Source organism: Strigops habroptila, chromosome 7, assembly GCF_004027225.2.
Source record: "Strigops habroptila isolate Jane chromosome 7, bStrHab1.2.pri, whole genome shotgun sequence".
Lineage (NCBI taxonomy): Eukaryota > Metazoa > Chordata > Aves > Psittaciformes > Psittacidae > Strigops > Strigops habroptila.
Genome location: NC_044283.2, coordinates 39,115,656 through 39,137,040, shown reverse-complemented (window position 1 = coordinate 39,137,040; position 21,385 = coordinate 39,115,656). Strand labels below are relative to the sequence as shown.

The 21,385-nt window shown below is 34.4% G+C and overlaps 1 protein-coding gene across 3 annotated transcripts in view; it reads left to right on the top strand.

The window, feature by feature from the left end:
• Positions 1 to 21,385, top strand: part of GALNTL6 (polypeptide N-acetylgalactosaminyltransferase like 6) — a 477,061-nt gene that overhangs the window by 86,343 nt on the left and 369,333 nt on the right. Inside the window, exon 1 of one of the 3 annotated variants that reach the window (XM_030493370.1) lies at positions 4,907 to 4,940. The exons of the other annotated variants lie outside the window; for them this stretch is intronic. Within the exon in view, the coding sequence (XP_030349230.1) occupies positions 4,935 to 4,940 (6 nt within the window). The 5' untranslated portion in view covers positions 4,907 to 4,934. Of the gene's footprint in view, positions 1 to 4,906; positions 4,941 to 21,385 lie in introns of those variants that run through there. 3 annotated transcript variants of the gene reach the window in all.

Below are 21,385 nucleotides of genomic sequence, written 5' to 3'. Positions count from 1 at the left end.
CAAAGACAAAGTGCTGGTCTTCCATGCAGTTTGTATATATAAACATATTTCTTGAAACAAAAGATGAGATTATATTTTTTAGAATATTATTAGAAATGTAACTCTCATTTGACCAGTTTTGACAAAAGAATCAAATTTTAGTATCTCTTTGAGCTGGAGATACCTGGTTTTCAGTTTGGATTAAATGCATCTTTGCATTTTTCACCTCTGAGAAAAAAAATCCTGCATTACATATATTCTCTTTACATATATAGAACACCAGTTTTAAGTCATTATTATTAATACTAATCACTAAATGTTTAAGTATTACTATTCTTAAGTAAGTGTAAAAACATTTTTTAAAAATATGGGAGAAGTAGCTCAGATAAAAACGCTTTTATGTAGGTAAAAATAAGTACATGTAGTATTTTTCTCCCACTTATAAAATATAGGTATAATTTTTGATTACTCCAATATGTATATTTTATTCCACGTAGCGTATAATAGAATTACTGTTAAGGGAAGCATTTGTTGCAGTTAGCTTATTGTGATTACTGTTTAAATTTCTGTAGCTTTCAGTATGCAAACAGCGCCATCCAACTAATGTTCTTTTCATTTCGTTAGTAAAATGAGGAAACGTTATTTCTGTTCAAATGTAAATAGTTTGCTTGAACATTACAGCTTTCTTGTTTCTTTAGTAGTAGTGAGGCCAGAAAGTGATAGCTTTGTTTAGGTAAGCAAGAATCGAGTATTTCTAAATAGGTAAAAGGTGTCAAAGCTGATGTGAGATTCTGGGCGATTTTAAATCAGAAGTTGATGACTAGGATTAGATTTCAGTACCAACAAACTTTTCTGTCCCAGTATTGGTCATCTTAGATTGTGAATATCTGGGATACCTCAGTTGATATGAAGGGATTTATATCTGTAGTACCTCAGTTGATATAAAGGGATTTATATCTATAACAAGTGTGGAAAATGACTGCAAATCTGAAAATTTTCTGTGCTTGAAGAGAATATATACAAGAGGATGTATGCTTCAGTATTCTTACCTTTCTATGACAGCCATTGCATTTGACATTATTACTGCATTGCCCAAAGAAAAAGAACCATCTCTGTTACGCTTTGCTTTTATTACTTGAGCTATTTTAAGGAATAAATGTAAATTGTGGTTTTGTTGTTGGAGTCTGCCACAGCTGACAGTGTTTAATTTGCTCTCCTGTTTTTTCATAGCATAAGCAGTAGCTGAATTATTTTGTTGACATTCTCTTTATATTACATTTATTTAAAAATCAATAAAGAAGCCATATTAAAGAAATATATTTTTTAAACTGTGTGCTTTGTTTTTTCTGTAATTCTGTCTATGCTGACATATTTCATAGGAAAACAAACAAACAACAACAAAAATGGTGTATGTCCCTTGTTACTTCATGGTAATGTTGGTTAAGCAGTTTATTCATGAATTTGTTAGGAAGGCTCTCAAGTAGATTATAGAATTGCTTTTACAATAGAAGTCAGTTAAGTCTGAAGCCTTGCAAGTTGGAAAAGCTTGTTGAATTCTTACATAATCTGTGCTTACTGTTTTGTAATAACTGTCTGGAACTGTATTGGGAATGTATGAGAGGTTTGTTTTTAAACTCTAAAACCTGATCAATATTTTTAGCTAACTCACAGCATACTGGGTTTTTTCTCTTAACAATAACCTTCTATGTTTTAATTAAGCTTTTTCTTAAGTTAATTTTCTTTTATAGAATTGCATTAAAATGCAGTGATAAATTCTGTTTTCACTTATGCTGTTTGGATTCCACTAGTTAGCAACAGAATGTGGTCACTTGTTTCAAAAGCATATAGAACAATTAAATACTTTGTCTTAGGGCAATGTGCTTTCAGGAAATTGATTTTTGAGGCATAATTTACCTCAACTTCCACCTGCAGTCATCTTTGTAATTTTCTATTTCTTTTTTATTGTTATGAACGTATAAGGATTTTCATTTCATGATTCCATTGATCCTATTTTGTCCTGTTGAGATTAAATACAATTTTATAAACAGAAGTAGAAATATCCAGAGTCATATTTTGCACTTGAAGGGTCAAAACTCAGTTTGTGTCTGAATTGTACACTGAAATGATAAACATGGCTATGTAGGTAATTTGTTGAGTGATGACAACATGATATAAAACAGGAAGACGTGACCCATGTTGTAAAACAGCTTGTAAGGGTGAATTGCTGCCTCTGGCTTAGCAAGAATGCAAACGGAGGAAAAACCCTGCAATTCACAGTTTGTAGTTAAAATCTCTCTTCAACCTGAACAATGGTGGAGTTTCTGTGCTGAACCCTGTATGGTATAAGTCTTGTTTCTAGGTGCCCTATGTGATTTCCTAACCGCTGCCTGTAAGCTGTGGTACTGCTTCCATTGGCTTGTCCTTTTCATAAGTTTAACTAGGAAAGCAAAACAATGAACACAAGTCAATATATTTTACTTTCCATGCTGTATAAACGCTAAGACCATGGGTGCCATTTTGTCCATGCTAGCCTCCAAGCTTAGCTGTTCCCAAAATAGGGAGGGAGGGAAGGTCTGTCTTTGTTCTCCCATGTAAGAATTTACATTTGGCTAAATTAGGATAAACAAGTAAAGTAGTGCTGAAAATCATTTAAAGGAAGACAAACTGAGTGTCTTCAATTAGGTGCTCTATTAGTGGAGTACTAATGCAGAAAATCATGGAAGAGGATCTAATTCAGTAAACAAGCATGAAACTTATGTCTGAAGACATCTTGATAAAGGGTGGGGTTTTTTAAGTTCTTGAAAAGTGCTGCCTGGAGTTAAAATGGCCATATCCTTCATAAGCAGGCATATTTGGAGGCTGATGAAATATGTGTTAGACTGGAAACAAAAAAACCCCATCAAGTCACAATTTTAAATCCAGTGAACTAAATCTCCTTGTTATTCAACTTTTTCTTACAGTCCTTTGACCTACGATAAGTTATGTTTTTCTTCTCAGATAAAATTTCAAATGGTCATTGTGCTCTCTCTGCTGGCTCCTGAAGGCTTGTTTGCACCTAGCAGCTAATTCCAAGGTTTCCAGTTTTTCCCCTTTCCTGCCTGCATGAAGCAATAAAGCTTTGCAGATACCCATCTTTGGGTCAGAGTTCGAAAGGAACAAAACCTTTTGCTTGTAGCTCTTACTATTTTGAATTTTCTCAATTTTCTTCCTTTCCAGAATGGTTCTTTTTCATCAAGTTATTCCTGATTTCAAAATTTCCTGGATATGCTGGAACAGAAAACATTTCTATTTATTAAATGGAACTTAGAATTACACATGCCTACAAATGGAAAGCCTGATTTAAACCTCCACCTCATTCAAGAAATTTGGCTTAGCAAAGCTTAAGACAGAAATTATGCCCAAAGAAGTGCTAACTAACCATTCATCTACTAAAACATAGTGGAAAAACTGGAAGGAAAAAAAAATAAAAATTACCAGATGCATGATTTTCTATTCGTAACTCTGCCTTCCAGATCTAAACAAATACGGACTGAAGTAAAACACTGGGTTTCATCAGACTGTTGATAATCACTTGATAAGAGAATTGAAACTTTCTACATTTCAGCAAAACCCACCAAAGAAATCAATAAGAAAGTAATTGTGGCCAAAATGAACTCTGTAGAAGATAAGCTTCCTATGCACTTATGTGTGTTTGGGTTTGGGTTTTGGTTTTGTTTAGTTTTAACTGTGTCCTTGTTGTATGTTTTCAGATCTAAATTTATCAATACTTAAAAAAAAAATATTATTTTGGTTTTAATTTGTGGCCTGGCAGATGCATTTCTTCTGTCAACATGGTGTTTCCTGCATGATAGTGACAGGCAAAGGTTTATCCCAATGTAATAATCACAGGTAAAATAATAAAAGGGATTCTGTAATCTTTATTTAGGCTCTTGGCTATAAAGTGGTAAACACATTACCAGTAACGTGATAGCGTAGGTGTGCAGTTCTCCATACAACCTTTGCAAGTTTTCTATGAATATCGTTCAGAAATATGGATTGTGATTCTCTGACATCCTTGAAGGTGATGAGATGGTGAAATGGTGTTCTTTTTACTGAGATACATTGATACGGCTGATTTGGTAAACCTGGGACTAGTAATTTTTTTTTAGTTTTCTTTGTTTTTTTAATTTACTTGATAAATGTGAGAAATACTGCTGGTGAATTGTTTAGATACGCATTTAGATACGCTTTATGGAAGCTCAAATCTTGGTAGTAATATTCTTATGGATGTAGAATTTAGGAAAAAAGCAGAAGTGAATTCTGTATTTTTCAATTTCTTTAAAGTACTGTAAGCTGCTATAGTTGCTTATCTCAACTCAAAGTAGAAAAGTTTAAATCCAGAGCTTATGTTTGCAGAAGGTGAAATAGTTACATTGCTTATGCACTGCTGGTGGTAATAGGAATTATGCTGTCAACAAACTAAGGACAGATAGCAGTAGTTAGGCGTGAAACCAAGCTGTCATTTCTCCAGGTCTTTATTCAGTGCATAATCACAGAAGGTCTGTTGTCAGGAGATTACAGAATTCTGTAAATGAAGCTAGAGAACATGCCAAAAAAATTTGCCATCTCTACACCACAAGTTAAAGGAAGTTTAAGGTAGCTTGTCTAGCGTGATTATCAAAAAATGAAATGACCATTCTTTCTGACAAACATAAGAAAGATTACTAAGCCGAATGGAGCAAGATTTGCTGAAAAACATGATTGGGCTACTAATTCATTAGCAGATTAACTTTGTAAACTACATCTATCCAATGGAAATGATAGATCTACCTGACCATTTTTTTTAAAAGTGAACTGCATCAGGAAGCATGCATGAGTAATGCTAAATGGTGGAGTAAAACTGACAATTCTTCTTTTTTTTTAATAGGGAGATAACTAGAGCGGCCGTATCAAAGTGCACTGTGTGGAATTGACTCATGATGGTAATTAACAAACTCAGCAACTAAGTGTGCAGTTATCAATCATCCTAAAGAATTAAAGAAAAATCTATTAACAATTTAATTAAAAGTCATTTTATGACCTCAGTTATTCTGCTTAAATAAGATCATCATTTCGTTTCCCAGTTTAGAATTTAGACCAATTATTTAATTAAAATGCCAATGAAATATTGACCTAGTGAAACTTTTATTCTAGGTGTTTTAAATATAGATTATCAAATTATCTTAACGACTGTGTATCCCATGAGATAAGAACAGTGATCTTCCTTTTATTTTATGAAAGATTGTTACTACTGGTGTTATCCTTATGCCCTAATATAGAAGTGTTTTCTGGCAGAAGGGCACTCAGGCTATTTTTCTCTGCTCCTCAAATTTCTAGCTGTTATCTGGGGGCTATTTTTCTCTTACTCACCTATAGTCCTTGTCCATTTTCTTTCACTTTCCTCTGATGAGAAAGCACACTGGGAGTGAATGACTAGTTTTTGTTAATTATTTTCCAAATGTCTTTGCTGCTATGGTTTGTCCTTTCCTTATATACAAGAGGTATCTCAGCCCTTGACTGAGTTCTGTCTCTTGTCTATGGGAACTTTTGTTTTCCCAGATTAAGATATTGGATCTGCAAGATGCTGTTAACATTCAGTTTAGAAATACAGATTTTATGAGGGGTTGAGGCGCTTTTTATTTATTTGGGTTTTTTTAATGCAGTTAGATTAATTTTAAATAAATGTTGAACTCTTTAAGCATCATATATTTGTCAGCTACTGTGCTTTTGTTTGATTGGTTTTGAATTTAAAATGCTTAAAACAACTTCTGCAGAGTTGTAAAGCTTCCCCTTCCACTTCCATCTCCCAATGTTTCTGCTGGTAAAGGTTAAAAAAAAAAAAATTGAAGGCAAAAGAAACATTGAAACAATGTTCTTTGAATGCTTTCATGTCTTGAGCAAAGAATGTGAAAGAAAAACACAGAATCTAAAATAAGGCGGTATGTTGGTAGGGCTGTTTTGCTGCTAGTACAGTTAAGATAGTGGGGGACCTAATATGAAAGAAGTAATTACCACCCTCCCTACCTCTGCATTCTGCCTTGGCGCACACAAGCATTTGTGACAATGAACATGTATTTCCCCACTGCTGAAGTAAAAGTTTCTGATAACAGGTTATCAGCATTATCACCAGTTGTCATGGATGGGCAGAGAGGAACTTGTTAATGATCATCATAATTTCGTAGGTGTCACTTGGCACTAGGACAAGCACAAACATATCAAGCAGAAATGGGGCATCCAAGCTAATAGCAGCTAGTTAGCATGGCTATTTGCCACTGTGAAATGTATTACAAAATTTTGAGCAATTTCTATGCATTTCCCTTGAGTAAATTTCAGGAAATCTTCCTTCATATGCACATGTTGAGATATTTCTAATAGGCTCCACTGATCACTATTTGGAAGTGGAAGAACATTTGTTGAACAAAGGCTCAGGACCATCTTTAAGATTCCTTTTGCGCCACTGAAACCAGTATGAAGGTTCTGCCTCTGACAGTGGTCACCAGTAGGATGTTGGGCTACGTTGACCCAATTTAGCAGTTACTAAATTACTTGGAAAAATCACTGAATCAGTAACAGAAATAGGCCATCAAGTTCAGTGCACCATCTTCCGCCATATATCTTGAAGGGGACAAAAGTATGCAGTCTTTCTGCACAGCTCCTGTATGCAAAGGGACTCTGTCCTTCCCCATCACTCCACACACAGAGTGTTTTATTAAGTGGAAAGAAGGCAGTTTACACAGTGTCAGTTTTACAACTCCGTTTGCTGACACAGGAATGCCCTGGTTTTGGTTTTTTTTCAGATTTATATTGCAAAACAAGCTTGAATGCTTTTTACAATACTCTAAAAGCAGCAGCTGGTGTCTCTGAGCACTTACGCTAGGAAATGAATAATTTGAGCAGTGTTAGGGTTTTTTTTTATATGCAAGTTATTCATTAAGCTGACTTTTTACTTTAGACTGTTAAAAATGGGGAAGATGCATAATGTGATATCTTAGTCAGTGACGTATTGAAGGTCACATTAAATATTTACTGTGAACAAATTGAAATATTACTAAACGAGTCTTTGGGGACTAGGAGCCTCCATCCTTCAATCTGTGAAAGCTTAACATTCAGGGCTCTCCTTTCTCACATTTCGTTTATATATAAAATACAACAGGCATCAGAATACACAGCCAGAGAGTTGGTGATTTTTTTTTTTTTTAAACAAAAGTCAATAGGATTGTAAAATTTATGTGAAGAGCTAAATTATAAAGTGACTGTATTTACACACATTGTACTCAGTGGTTGTGCTACAGAGTATATCTATGTAGTATATCTATGCTATGGTAGATTTGGTACCTCAAGTCAGTTGCTATTACAATTTGATGTCCTAAATGAATCTTGCCCACAGTATGTGTAGTTTTAACGTACTAAAATATACTTGAAATGTGATTAAATTGGTTGTCATGTGCTTTGGAACGTTTTACACCCTGCTGTATGTCAATATGTCTTCTGGATATGCTCACCCTTGAACACTTTCAAACATCTTGTTTCTCTTAAGCAATCATAGTCAGCTGTTATATGTCCATTTTTATTTCACTTGTAGACCTTTACATTGCACCCTGTCATTATGTGCTGCTTCACAATCTATTTTACAACTCTCAACTATAAGACAAGGACTGTATCTTCCAGTTTTCCGCACTAATCCAAGATGATGTACTGCATGATTTAATAGATCAGGTCATGAGCCAGGCTTGGTTGTGCTGGCTAGAGTTTATTTATACTGCTTCAAAATGTGCATTTATGCCCTTCATCTTTGTTTCTACAACTAAATGTGATGATTCTTTCATTCCACATTTTTATCTTGACTGAAATCTGAAGTTTAAAACTAATCTTACTGTAAAAGTACAAAATGAGGTTTTCTTTTATGATTTTTTTACTTGAATTCTATTCTAGTCTTGGATGATTGAAATGGGATAATTTTTTTTTGTCCAGACGCTGTGTCTCTAAGTTGCTTAAACAAGCATCTGGCTGTGTTAAACTTGACTAAAAATATCTTTCTACAGTGTTGTATGTGATTTTTATAATGAGGTTTGCTGGTTGTTTCTTTTTGTTGGGTTGTAACTATCTGTTTACAGGCACTATTTCTTACGAGTTTTACTTTTTATTTCTCTGAGCTTCATGTTCATTCTTGCACTCTGATTTCCTACAGACATTGGAAATTCGGGTAGGTTCTCCTGACAGAAGCATCAATAACACTGAAGACTGCAACTTACGTATCAGTTCTGCTGATAATGAATGATCTTGACTAGTTTTGCTGTCATCTATGCCCCTAATAGTACTGCAAGCAAAACATAGGAGTAATTTATTTTTATCATTGGAAGAAAACAAATTTCGTGCTGATGCATGTCATACATCTGTTGACAAAAATATTGCTGACTTACTAATACCTTTTCCAAGCAGAGGTGTATGTAAGTTTCTTTAGTTATACAAAATTAGATAGACAAAGATTTATGTGGGCAAACTAGCCTAATGCTGTCCCTCCGTAAGTACCAGGTAGTATTTACACTACTGGGACAGACACTTCTGTTTCTGTCCCTTTTCCTGCTTCACCCCTGTGTATTCTGAGGCAGTTTGTATATTATACTGCTCAAAATGTTATGAAAATTATTTTACTTTTTTTAACAAACAAGTTTAGTAATCCCAAATGCAGTTGTAAATCCTCTTTTGTATGGAACTTACTTAAATTTATGGTATTTTTTGCTGTTTGTAACTTTGTTGTATGTGACTCAGCATCCTTTCCTCACAGTTCGGTGAGGCTGTGAAAGCAATATGTTCTCTTTTAAACTACGTTCTAACACACAGTTTTAAAAACTTTTAGGTTTCTGTGGGTCAAAATTTTATGCCTTTTTTTTTTTTCTTCTTTGTCTTCAAGAAACTGTAGATATATTTAGCAAAGTGAAAGGTAGGGTTTTCATAAAATCAGGTGATTCTAAGAGCCAGCGATTATCAGAACAACTCTAATATGTTCTTTGGAAATAAGAATTGTTAAAAATTTAGCAATTTTCTATGCCATTTCCTTACTCATTAACATTTTCCATCACTTCTAGTGGAGGCTGCATGAAGCTCCTTTCATTTTGAACAGATTTGGTTCCAGTTTAAGCTTAAGCTTAGCTATTTATGTGTATTCATATTTTCTTTCTCATTTTACTATATAAAAGAAGGGTTTTATTTGTTATATGATCTTCTACTTTACTTTATATTCCTTTTACCACTGCTATAAACTTTGATTTTCTGAAGTATTTTAGCATCTGCCCTCTGTGAAAGATATAATATTGTATGAAATATTATTGTCCTCTTTAAGATTGTGAAGACATCCTGTTAAGTGTAGTAAATTGTTTTAATGTATGGCAATGACTATTAAGAATAATATAGGAACATAAAGCTCCAGAAATATATATTTATAGTGGAAAGTTTGGTGATAATTATCTTTCACACTTCTTGATGAATGTTTCAGTATGTAAGTGGTGGCAATTTCTCACAGATAAATCTCTCAGGTATTATAAAGGTATTATAAAGGCTAAGAGCAAAACTTTTGCATCAAAAGCTGTCATTCTCTTCTGGTACAACTATTTGTAAAGGCTGCCTGCAAAATAAGGCAGTTTTCCTTAACATGCATGTGAATTTTATTAATCTGAAGCTTCATGATATACTTTTTGTACCATCTTTCTTGGAACGTAATACACATCTTACTTTGCATGAAAGTTTTGTCATATTTAAAGAATATTTAGCATAAGTAGAACTTTTCTGGATGAAATGGTGACCTTGAAAACTTCTGGAACCATTAGAGCTTTGTTACACAAAGGCCACTGCTTCTGCCATTAATCATAACAGACTGTGCCTACAGCTATTGTTGGCTTTTCAAAGTGAATTATTAAAGATATAGGAACATGAGAAGTATTTATTGCAGATCATTTTATTCAGCCAAAAGGGCAGGAGTCATTTTGTACGGACTACAGAAAAAGGAATGTTTTTCCTGTCCACATTTACAGTAGGCCTTACAGCATAAAATCAATGTACTATTTAAAGAATAAGGATTTGACACACCAACTGCTGAATATCAGTGTCTTTATTCACAAAAGTATGTTCAAGGTCCTTTATTCCAATGTGTGCAAGCTATGTTGTCTGAAATCTCCCTGCATACTTACGCAGCACTCTCTTCTATTTCTAAGTATTTTTTGAAGCATCCAGGATGTCATCACATACTCCTAGGGCTATCTGTTAGAAAAAGAAACAAACACTCAACTGCCTTTTTATCTTAATTAGATCATCACTGATGAAATGAAGTATTGATTTATAGCTCACAGACATGCCAGGAACTTGGGGTTTCAGGCTCAAATGACAATACTAAAAATACCTTTTTAAAAGAAAACAAAAATTGAATAGTAGTATTACTTTCCCAAAAGCTCATCCTTCTCTTTCTGTTGGGTTTGCTTAGTTGAACCAAGGCCAGAAGAAAAACAAAAAAGTATAATCAGAAGTTGTAAGCATTACATCATGCAAGTGACAGGTAAATATAGATAGGAAGAACTTCCCAAACAGGTCAAAGGGTGGCCCCTTATGGATGCATGCCCAAGTTCCTGAGCAGGTGGATAGGGTTTTCTAGGGGAAGATATGCACGAGAATGTTGGATGTTATACTAGGACGCACCAATTAGAAATTTCCAGTAAATTTCCAGAATTCCATTTAATGGAAATTCCTAATTGGTGTATCCAATGGCTGTGGCCATTCAGAACAGAGCATTACCATGCGAGATTAACTCACATTGTTTCCTATGAAATGTATGTTTTATATACGTCTGCAGGTGCATATTTGCTCATTCAGCCTTGGGTACTTCAGAGTGAGGCTCAGTACAAATGCATTGTGTGGCAAATGGAAAGCAGGTTCCTTCGGAAAGTTCCAGAGTGGAGTGATACCACAGAGATGAGCTGATTCCTACAGATAAGTCTAGAGCTATGGTGAAAGCCATCAACACTTGTTTTTTTGTTAAGTCAATGCTTGTTATCAGGTTATGATGCAAATATTCCCCAAAACGTATTTATAATGCATTTTTTGTCAAATCAGAAAGTTTTTCAACTTGTCATATGTGCTAAACAATTAATTACTCACAGGTGATGTGCATACAAGGCTCACCAAACAATATGACCTTGCAGAGAAAGATAGGACCAAGGTCTTCTCTTGTAACATGGCAAATTAAGTTTAGAGAGTTTTTGTTCAGCAATTACCAACTTTATTCAACCATCTGAAATTCACTGTTCAGTGAATATGTGGATTGCAAGTGAGAATGTGTATCTCATGTTTGGAACTAACTTTGAAAAAAGAATAATACAGTACTAGTACTTAGCAGTGCTTTCTTCGTGTCAGAGTAGAACTTGAGCTCAGAAACTTTGTTGTTTGCAGCGGCTCACACAAATTCAGTGTGAAAGCAAAGCTCATTTCTCTGGGATACCGCTACTATGGTATTTCAAGGAAAGCAAATAACTTTTTTTTTCCCCTGGAACAAGTGAAAATCTTATTTTTCTTTTCAAGGTAATAATTTACACAGAAGGTGTCGTAAACAGATGCTTACACTGGATATAATAATTTACCTTTTTTTTAATCTGAAAACCCAGTTAAGCATTGGCTGGATAAGGTGCTGAACTCTGTTATGGACAAACATGATTCAAATTATTCCATACCTTCCATTGAGAAGGAAAATCAGGAAAATAAATTTATTTTGACCTAGAAAGAGGACTGAAGTGAGACATTGCAGTACAAACATTGAAAGGAGATAATAATGATTTTATAAATCTGTAATATTTTATGCTGGATTTTTGCAATTGTTCAATATTTTAGCTTTTACGGTTGTTAGAGGCTTCCTGTGAATCCTATTATTTAATGAGGATGTAACAGAGTGTTGGATGAAAAATAAGAATTCTGTTTTTCTGAGGGGAAAAAAACAAAGGAATGTTGGTGAATCTTAGTTTCTCAGACAGTATTAACTCAGGAGCCCCTCTTCCTAAGGAGTGTAAATACGCTGAAGTTCACTGCTTAATTACTGAGCTCACTACACTGTGTTGTCTATTTCAGAGCTTCATTAGAATATTTTTCTCACTATCTAACCATGCATTTTTCAGTTTAAGGCCATTTCTTCTTGACATGTCCATCAAGGATGTATTTCTGCTTTAGACATTTTAAAATTGCTGTCGAGGCACAGCTCAGCTCTTGTTTGTATATGAGAACATTAGTTTGGAGATGTGAATAAATTAATACTGAAGTTATCCAAGATAATGAACAGTAGCACAAAGACGGTGACGATAATTAGAGACTAAATTTTGAAGCCTCTTCTTTGGCCCTTGGTGGCAAGGTCTGAGATCTTTTGGAAGGACCAGTGCTTTCCATGGTGCTTCCAGATGTGTGTAAAGTCCAGGGAATAATGTCAGTCTTTGTTAGTATTTCAGGTTTAAGCAGGTAAATTTAGACTATGTAAGCTGCTGGGCCAGCCTGGGCGTGGGCAGCTGCGCCCCACCAAGTGGGAAACTGTCTCTTTCAGGGCCAGACACATGCATTAAATGCATTTTATGCATTTAAATGTGAATTTGATAATGTATTTAAAGTGTATTAAATGCCTGAGTGATAAAGCAGACATCTAGGTTGTTAGTGAATTGCTTGATACTATATAGATCAGGTAACCATATTGAAGGACCTGTTTTTGTGTTTAACTCATGTTATGAATTGTGAGACAGGTTTAGGTACATAACCCAGGCAGGCTCTATTTTTATGATTTTTATATCCCTAAAATTTGAGGAAAAGTCTTCTATTTCTGAAACACTTTGCTGGTTAGAAGACAGGAAGGAAATATGTTCTGTGAGAATTTAAGTTTTCTGAGAATTTTGCTCATCCCAAATGGGAGAACCAAAACATAAACAAAGTTGAGTCTGAACTTTAAAGTAAAAAAGTCCCATCCTATTATTGTATTCTGATGGATTTTAATTGTAAATATTGTAAAATTATTTTAGAACTAATGTAATGACTTCGTGTCACTGTTAGTGGTTAAGAAAAAGGCTGCATTAGAATGCTCTGTCAACAGAGAATTTCATTATAAATAAAAATATGCACTTGTTTTAGGTAAGTGTATATATCAATATTAACAGGCATTTAAGATCTTGACTGTAATATCTCTCATAAATTTCTTTCAGTTGAAAAAGGAAGAATGTCAGCTACTAGTAATGCTTTTGAAGCAAAGTAATACAGAAAATATAGTATAGTACTCCCAGAAGATGAAGGTGTGAATTTTCCCATATATCACCTTAATGGCAACATTTTCTATGAAATGACATGGGTCACTCCTTTCATATTTCATGACTTCTATTTGCCCAGCTTCAAAATGCCAAACGTGCCAGTGAACAGCACTTTAATATTCATGGGTTTCTGGGATGCCTTTGACAGTTGTCAGCTAGAAAAATGGCTTAATTAGAAGGAATCTGACTTGTGATTTCTGCTTTGTACTCCACCACATACACAAGCATGCAACATGTATCTCCATATTTGTCTTCTATGGAAAGGATAATTCATAAATGAGAGTAATCTTTTCCCATTGCATTTGACCCTGTTGATTAAAAGTGGATTTTCATTTATTAAAATTACTCAAATAGTAACTTAATGGAATATATGCTAGAATCCAGGAGGAAAAAAAATCCTGGTCTGCACTGAAACTAATTACTTAAAAATATAAATATTGTTAAAATAACACTAATATTAATTATGTTATCGAAGAGACAAATATAAAACTAAACTGCAGGCAACTATTTTCCAGACAGCTGAGCTATTTGTGTAAGAAATGGATTTTTGAAGGGATTGAAGAGGAAGTCAGACTGTTTTGAAACAACAAAGTTTCAGGTGGGGATCATGTTCATACTGAATTATTAACAGCAGGAGGGGATAAGCTAACAAAAGCTTTCTAAAGTAATTGGACTGATCTGTAAAGAAAATCAAAGAAAGTGGCAGAACGTGTTGTTCTGAGAGGAGGAAACAGAGCGGAATATAAGCCTTATCCTAGTGAATGAAGCCCTGTATAGTTTGGGGTTTCTATAACCTCTCATACACTTTAAAGAATAAGAAAGAGACTGTCAGTATGAAAACTTGAAAAGCATGTAGAATATAACTCCTTCCAGTTCATCCAGTACTCATTAAAAATGAGGTGATTATCAGGATGTGAGCATGTGCTTTAAAGAAAGCATGTTGTTTGGACCACACCAAAGGTCCTTGTTATAAATTAGATATGAAAATGAAGTAAGCTAAGAAGCTAAGCATCTTTGAGCTAAACATTAAGTGATGACATGCTTTTAAGTCAGCTATAATGTATTTTGTAAATGGCATTATAAGGAACAGACAGGAAGTTTCCTCTTTAGTTCCAGCACACAATATTTTAACAAGGATCCTGAGTTTCATGGGCATGTAGGTAGAGTAAGAAGACTATAGGGTCTCACATACAGCTTTGTTTAAAAGCAATACAGCCAGATCAGAAAGAGTACAGTCTCTCATTAGTTTAATTTAGCTATCTTTTGATGAAGTGAAAAACTCCATATTTGAATTCTTCATGAATTTTTTTGCAATTGGAGCTCTGGTCCTATCAGAACTTAAAGAAAACAAAAAAACTTTTTTTTTTACAATGAGATTTTAATTTTAATTAATATGTTAGATTCAAACATGAACAGGATTTAGATCTTTATCACTAGAATTTCATGAGTTTCACTGTGCTTCCAGCTCAAAGCAATAGCTAACTACTTAAAACTATTGCAATTAATGTAATTTCTTCTCCATATCTGAACCACAAATTAGAGGGATTTCTTTCAGTTTTAGATCTCAACAAGAAAAGAAATCCCAGGGCCAAGTGCAGATTTTGTGATCTAAATTACATTAAAAATAATTAAATACATACATTTTAAAGTTGTGTTCAATCCAGGTTGTGATTCCATTTCACCTGTCAGTGTATCGTGGCTGCACAGAGGTGTTTTTTTTCTATTTTATTCAGTGCTTGATTTGGTCCTCATACCACTTTTGGTAGAGTTATTAAGGAGTTCTGTGGAATCATGTTGTATGTAAACTTAAGATGCTGTACAGTGCAGGAAAATTGCAAAATGGGACATTCTTACTAGTTCTTGACCAAAAATGTTTTCTCCATTAAATTCACAAGGAAATTTCTATAGTCAGAATTCAGTTGTTATACCATCCTAATAATTCAGTAGTAGTAGATCTGAAGGTAATCTGAAAGTAAAATGATTATAAGGAGAGTTCTTCATCATTTCTTTTCCTTTTCTGTGGTTTAAATATTGCTGTGTGATGGTAGATCCTGAGCAGTGAAGATATCCATGTTGGCAAGTAAGTGCTTTGCTGCACTGAGTGGTCACATAGCTGAGAGAGTAGCTCTGTAGAGCTAACTTCATGCCAGACACGTTTCAGAATAATGAACAAATGTTTTGTTCAATCCATGTGTAGTCAGGGAAGCACTTAAACACTTGTTTGAAAAACATACCTAACTTCCTCAGTATTCAATGAGAAGGTATGGCATCTGAATTAAGTCTTGAATTCTGAACAAAGGGTTCAGACTTAATATAACAATCGATCAATATTGAACTTTCTCTTCAATTGCAAAATCTGGAAAAGCATCTTTTTATTATATCAGCTGTGAAATCTATGACAGGGGTCATTCATCTACACTTACAGTAATTCAGGCTTGTCTGAGTTAATTCACAACAATTTATTTGGATTTTAGTTACTTTAGGATTCTAACATATTTTTGTAGCTTATAGAAATGTTATGATTTTTTTTAAAATTATGTTTATTCCCTGTAAAAATGACTTTTTGAAGAAAGACATTTGGCTTGTTGCAGACACATTTTACCATAAGAGAACCTTTACTTTAATGTATTCATTGTGGTCATTGCCACAGATAATTAAACTGTGAGAGAGAGGAACAGCAAGCAGTTAATTGTTTTGATTAAGAAATTAACGTGAAGATTCATAAATAATGATGAGGGTAACCATGAATTGTTACTCTACTGGATTACTGTTTCCATTTATCGATAATTATTGTTATTTCTGGACTTAAATACTGATCCTCTAAACACTTTTGTGCGTGTGTATATAAGTTCAAATGAAGTTCCATTAACTTCAAGAAGAGTTCTCATAAAACTATATATGCATAAACTTTGTGGAAGTGGCATTTCAGATTATTACTATTCTAGATAGAAACCAGAGAATTAACTTCCACCTGGCATTAACTGAAATAAAGCCATAGCTTTCACTGAAACTGAAGTGATTTATAGCAGCTGATTTTTTTCCCGTAAAAGTTTTTAGATTTGATGATTATCAAAATTTGCATTTAGTCAATCAGTATTAGCAGTTTCAAGATCAACTTTGCCACATGGAGATGGGAAGTCAAGGAGATCATAAAGATACTGAGGTAACTGTATTTATCTTGGGATCCCAAGTACGCAAGTATTTCCCTGCCTTTTTCATAATACATAGCCTCGTGTTACAGAAGTAATGTATTACATTCCAGAGTAATATATTAAAGTTTAAAAAAAAAAAAATTGCAGTTCTGTAGTTACTGTAATCTGATGTGGGATGGTCAAGATATTTTTCAGTACTATGGCACTTTTAAATAAGGAATACTAATCAGACTCTTTCATCATCTGGATGAGGAATAGGTCACTAGAGAACATTCTTGGGTGACATGCCATTATACAACAGAGACATCTCTAAGAAATTCTTTGACATGACAGTATTTCTTAACATGATTTGCCCAGAGCTGAAGTCAAATTTATTGTAAGCCTGCACAGCTAGTAAATCTGCCATCAACCTGTCAGTTACATCAGTAAAGCTACCTTTTCCCAGATGTCAGTCCTTTATTGGATTTATTGACTGAGTCACGAATTATTTCACCTCTGACCTTCAGTTTCTGATAAAACTACAGAAAGAATTTGTTTCTTCCTCAAAAAAAAAGGATGTTAAATTTAAATTATGGGTAACATACAATAAAAAAATCTTAATACTGTTCACTTATGTTGTTCTTGATGTAATTCATCTTATTTACTTCTCTTGTGAATAAAGTTTAGCAAAGTGTGGATATTTTTCATGAATTAACAAGTGATTTTGTTAAAAGAAGTAATAGACTTCAGTGGAAACTCTTGAACTTTAAATTATAAACTGGCATGTTCTATTTAGAGCATGTACTTATTACATGTTCAGAAAACAGCAAAAAAGTGAGTAGAAGAAAGATTGGACTTGCTGTGATGTGTACACTAAAAAGGCATGAAAGTAGCATGAAATACAGTGGACTTTTTTCATTTTCAATTAACTAGAAATTAATTTTAGTTCATCTAGAATCAGTTACAATAATAATGAATTGAGGGGGTAAAAGGCTGCACCAAACGGCTGTACTACAAAAGCATGAAAAGCTGTACTTTTGAGTTGCTCAGAACAGTAACATTTTCAGTAATCTTCATTTCCCACATGACTATTATTTTCCATCAATCTTCTGTCTATTTTCATATTACTTCATTATAGGTATGCTCAAGTTTCATTTTGTAGTGTTTTGAACAGATTCTAAATTTTAGCTTATTTTCCAATGAACTACAACTCATGAAAGGAGGGGGTTTACATTTTCTAATGACAGGCAGTTAAATTCATGTGTAAGTATTGTGTCATTCTTGTGTTGTTTTATACAAGTAAGAATATATTATTGTGCTAATTTTAGTGAAATCAATACAATGAAACATGCAGGTAACACGAAGAATTAGGAACCTGTACCACTGGCATGTCCTTTTAATCTTCCATGCTATTAAGAAAAAGACATTTGTTTAAATGTATTGATTTGAATATTAGCGAGCAATGGGAGATAATTAGTCATGCTAGTAAATTGAGCGCTAACATTACAGTGAGAAAAGTACAGTCTTCGCCAGTGGCAGTTTTTGACCTTTTGTGTAGGTTTCTTAAAACTGGACGGATGTAAGAATGCAAATTCAGAAGAAACAATTGCAGTTTGCGTGTTTTCTTTCTCTCTATTCCTTGGCAGCATCAGAAAGGTTTCTCAGAAAGCATCTAAAAAGTTAGTGGCTCTGAAGTCAATGAAGATGAGAAGACTGACTTTGGGAATTGGGCAAAAATGTAAATCCAAGCCAGTGCCTTTTAGTGTGCAATCTGCTAAATTTAATATTGACAAACTCAGCAGAATAACATGAAAATAATGAGTTCTCAGTTTATGATGATTAGGAAAGTTTGCTAAACATTCAACAGAGAACTTTGAATTCTAAATTTGGAGTTTAAATAATAATAATGATAATTTTGTGTACAAGATACGGCACTTATGTGGTAGTTTCCCCACATCTGAAATATATGCCTATCCATTTTTAGAAAGATATGGCACAAGTTAAATGTGTGCTGTGAGTCAGTAAAGTACTATACCATTTCAGTTGTCTACTGAGGTCCTGCCTTATGGACTCCTGGAAGCACATCTCTTGGCATTAATTTCACCAGCTCTGCAGTCCTTCTCTCCACCTCAGCCATCTCTGGTCCCCACTGCACCACTCACCTGTGTCCTACCTCCAGTCAGAGCCTCCTCAGGCCCTGCTGACCCTTCATTATTCATTGTTTTTCAACATCCACTGTCAGCTGTGGATCTCTGACACAGTCATCCAAAATAGTCTGCCAGTTTTTCCCTCTTTTCTAACCTGAGTTCGCAAAAACTTGCATTGGTCTTTCCCAACTGTTTCAAATCTTCCTGAAACTTTTGGGATATCCCTGTTAACACAGAAGATGGATCATCCCTGTGGCAAAGGCAGGGATGATACCCTGTCGCCTACATGCAGAAAAGTTTTGATGTAGCTGTGGCCCCATGAAATTCATAGAAATCAGCAAGTAGAAAAATAGGGGGTGAAAAGATAATCCAATAAACCGTTATCTTAGCATCTCTTCTTTCTTGCCAGACCTGCGTGACTAGTTTTTTAATTCCTTCAGTATGAAATTGTTTCTAGTACGTTCAGACTTCATTTATTTCTTGTAAGTTGTATCCTGACATTGTAGATAGTTTAATAATAGTTTAATAAATCCTCAAAACTCTCTCTACCTGCCTACTTACCTGTTTGTATCTCCTGAATTAACTGTATTTCCAGTTAATTCAGCTACACTACTCGTGATTATTAAGTGGCTGCACTCATTAGCAGGGCAGAAGTTAAATAATAAACAAAGATATATGCAAGGAAGAAATTAGAAGTAGAAGTGTAATTTTGAAATTTATCATAAAGCCCAGATCCTGTCCTTATGCTGAAGATTTAGATGTAAAGGTCAATACTTTAATATCCTCTTTAGCTCATCAGATATTCTGTTAAGTGTCAGGACTTTACTAAGGTGCACACTAAATTTGACTCAGATATTGTGGTCTCTCAGTCTTTGTCTGGGCCCATTGTTTTTCCAAAGTGGCAGGAGGAGATAGGCCGTCATTTTAAGGTTTCCAACATACTCTGGTTTCCAGTATACTCTGGAAATTTTGGAGTGGGAATATGAGTCATGGCTTTTGTATGATTCTGGGATGGTGTTTTTCAACATCACTGGACTGAGATTAAGCATGGACTGGGTATTTGCCGCCTTCCTCTTCTACTGCCCGCCGCTATTTAATTGACTGACCCATCAGCTGCTATTCTTCAGTTGCTGTGTCCCCCACAGCTCTCTATTGATTTTCTGGTAAAAAAAGTTCACTGAGACAATTGCACTTGAATCTGGAGTGGGGTTTTTTTGTTGTTGTTGGGCTTTGCTTTCAATTGGTTTAAACTTGCCTGTTTAAACAGACTAATCTGTAGTCTTCTTTTGCAATGGATATATAGTGTAGAAATATATTAAGCAATTATGGTTGCCTAAAACATTCATTAAAATTGAAATACAAGAAACACTTATTGTATCAGCAATAGGAAGCTGTATACCACTGGCTAAATAACAAATGTGTCAAAAAGATTTATTAGTGGAATTTTATGTAGCTATTTTTTTCTTACACTGTAACCTGGAAAAGAAACTCCAAATCACAAAACACTGGTTAGGAAAGTAGCTGAGATGGAAACTTAATTGTTGAATGAATTATATTTAAAAAGCATATGTTGATTTCAAAAAAGTAAATAGATTTTGTTTTTTTCATTTGTAGATTTAGTCTGATGTTTTTAGAACCGAAAAAGAAATTATGTTTTTCATTAATTTGTAAATTCCTTAGCAAAGAAGGTTCCATACAGCATTACCCTTTTTGTTAAAATGAATGATATATTTTCAGAAAATAAAAGCATTTTGAACAGTTAGATTTTCATTAGTGAAGTGATTCACCTCCCTTCAGCTCTATGTGAAATGGAAAAGTGGGTGTCTAACCTTTGCTCTGTAATTATATCTATTTGCACATGCTTAGTGCCTATGCTCATGTAAATCAAAAAGGCATTCAGGATTAGATACATACAGTTTGAATGTTGAAAGACTTTTCCTCTTATAAATCCACATGTCCAAGTTTTCCAAATTGCTAAAAATTGGGAAACTCCAAATCCCACTCTTTATGGGGCTCTAGAAAACCTCCCTCTGCCATCTCACAAACACTTTAAGATAGTCAGGTCTGGGGTGCATGATCAGCATTCCAACTTATATATATATACTCCAATATATCTCCCAGTATAAAACAAGTTGTGTATCTAGACCTTTAGATCAATAGAGACTCTGAGTGAGGCAGTAAAGTTACCGATAGAGGGCAACCCAGATTAAATTAAATCAGAACACGTTCAATTAGGTTTAGCAGAGATGTTAGGAGGGAGCACAGTGTGAAAAAGAGAAGGAGAATTGTGACCGCATCACATTGCTGCTGACAGCTGCTGTGCACCATGAGCATCTTTTAAATCTGCCTGCAGAAATATTACTTATTAACACCTGGGCTGAGTTTTTGGTGTGTATATAGGATGCAGTAATAGTATAATTGCATATAAAACCAAATAGTAATCTAACATTAGTATGGTAGCTATATGTAAAACACTTGGTTGTTTCATAGCCGCAAGTTTATGAAGCCTGTCAAACAATTCTGCCTTTCTCAAGCGTAAAGCCCTAAAGAATATAATAAATTACTTTATCTGAAACTCTAAACCCACGTGCTGCATATAGTGTTATAAAATAAATGGACAGAATGGAATGGAGCAGTTTAAGTGTTTGTTTGAATAGAGGGATGGAGTCTAGCCAAAAGGGTTTTTTTTTTAATATGAGAGCATATGACAAAATTGTCCTATTGGCACTGAGAGAGTGATTCTAGCCCAAAGAATTCCTGGTACCTTTTATCCATTTACAGTTGTGCACTGCTT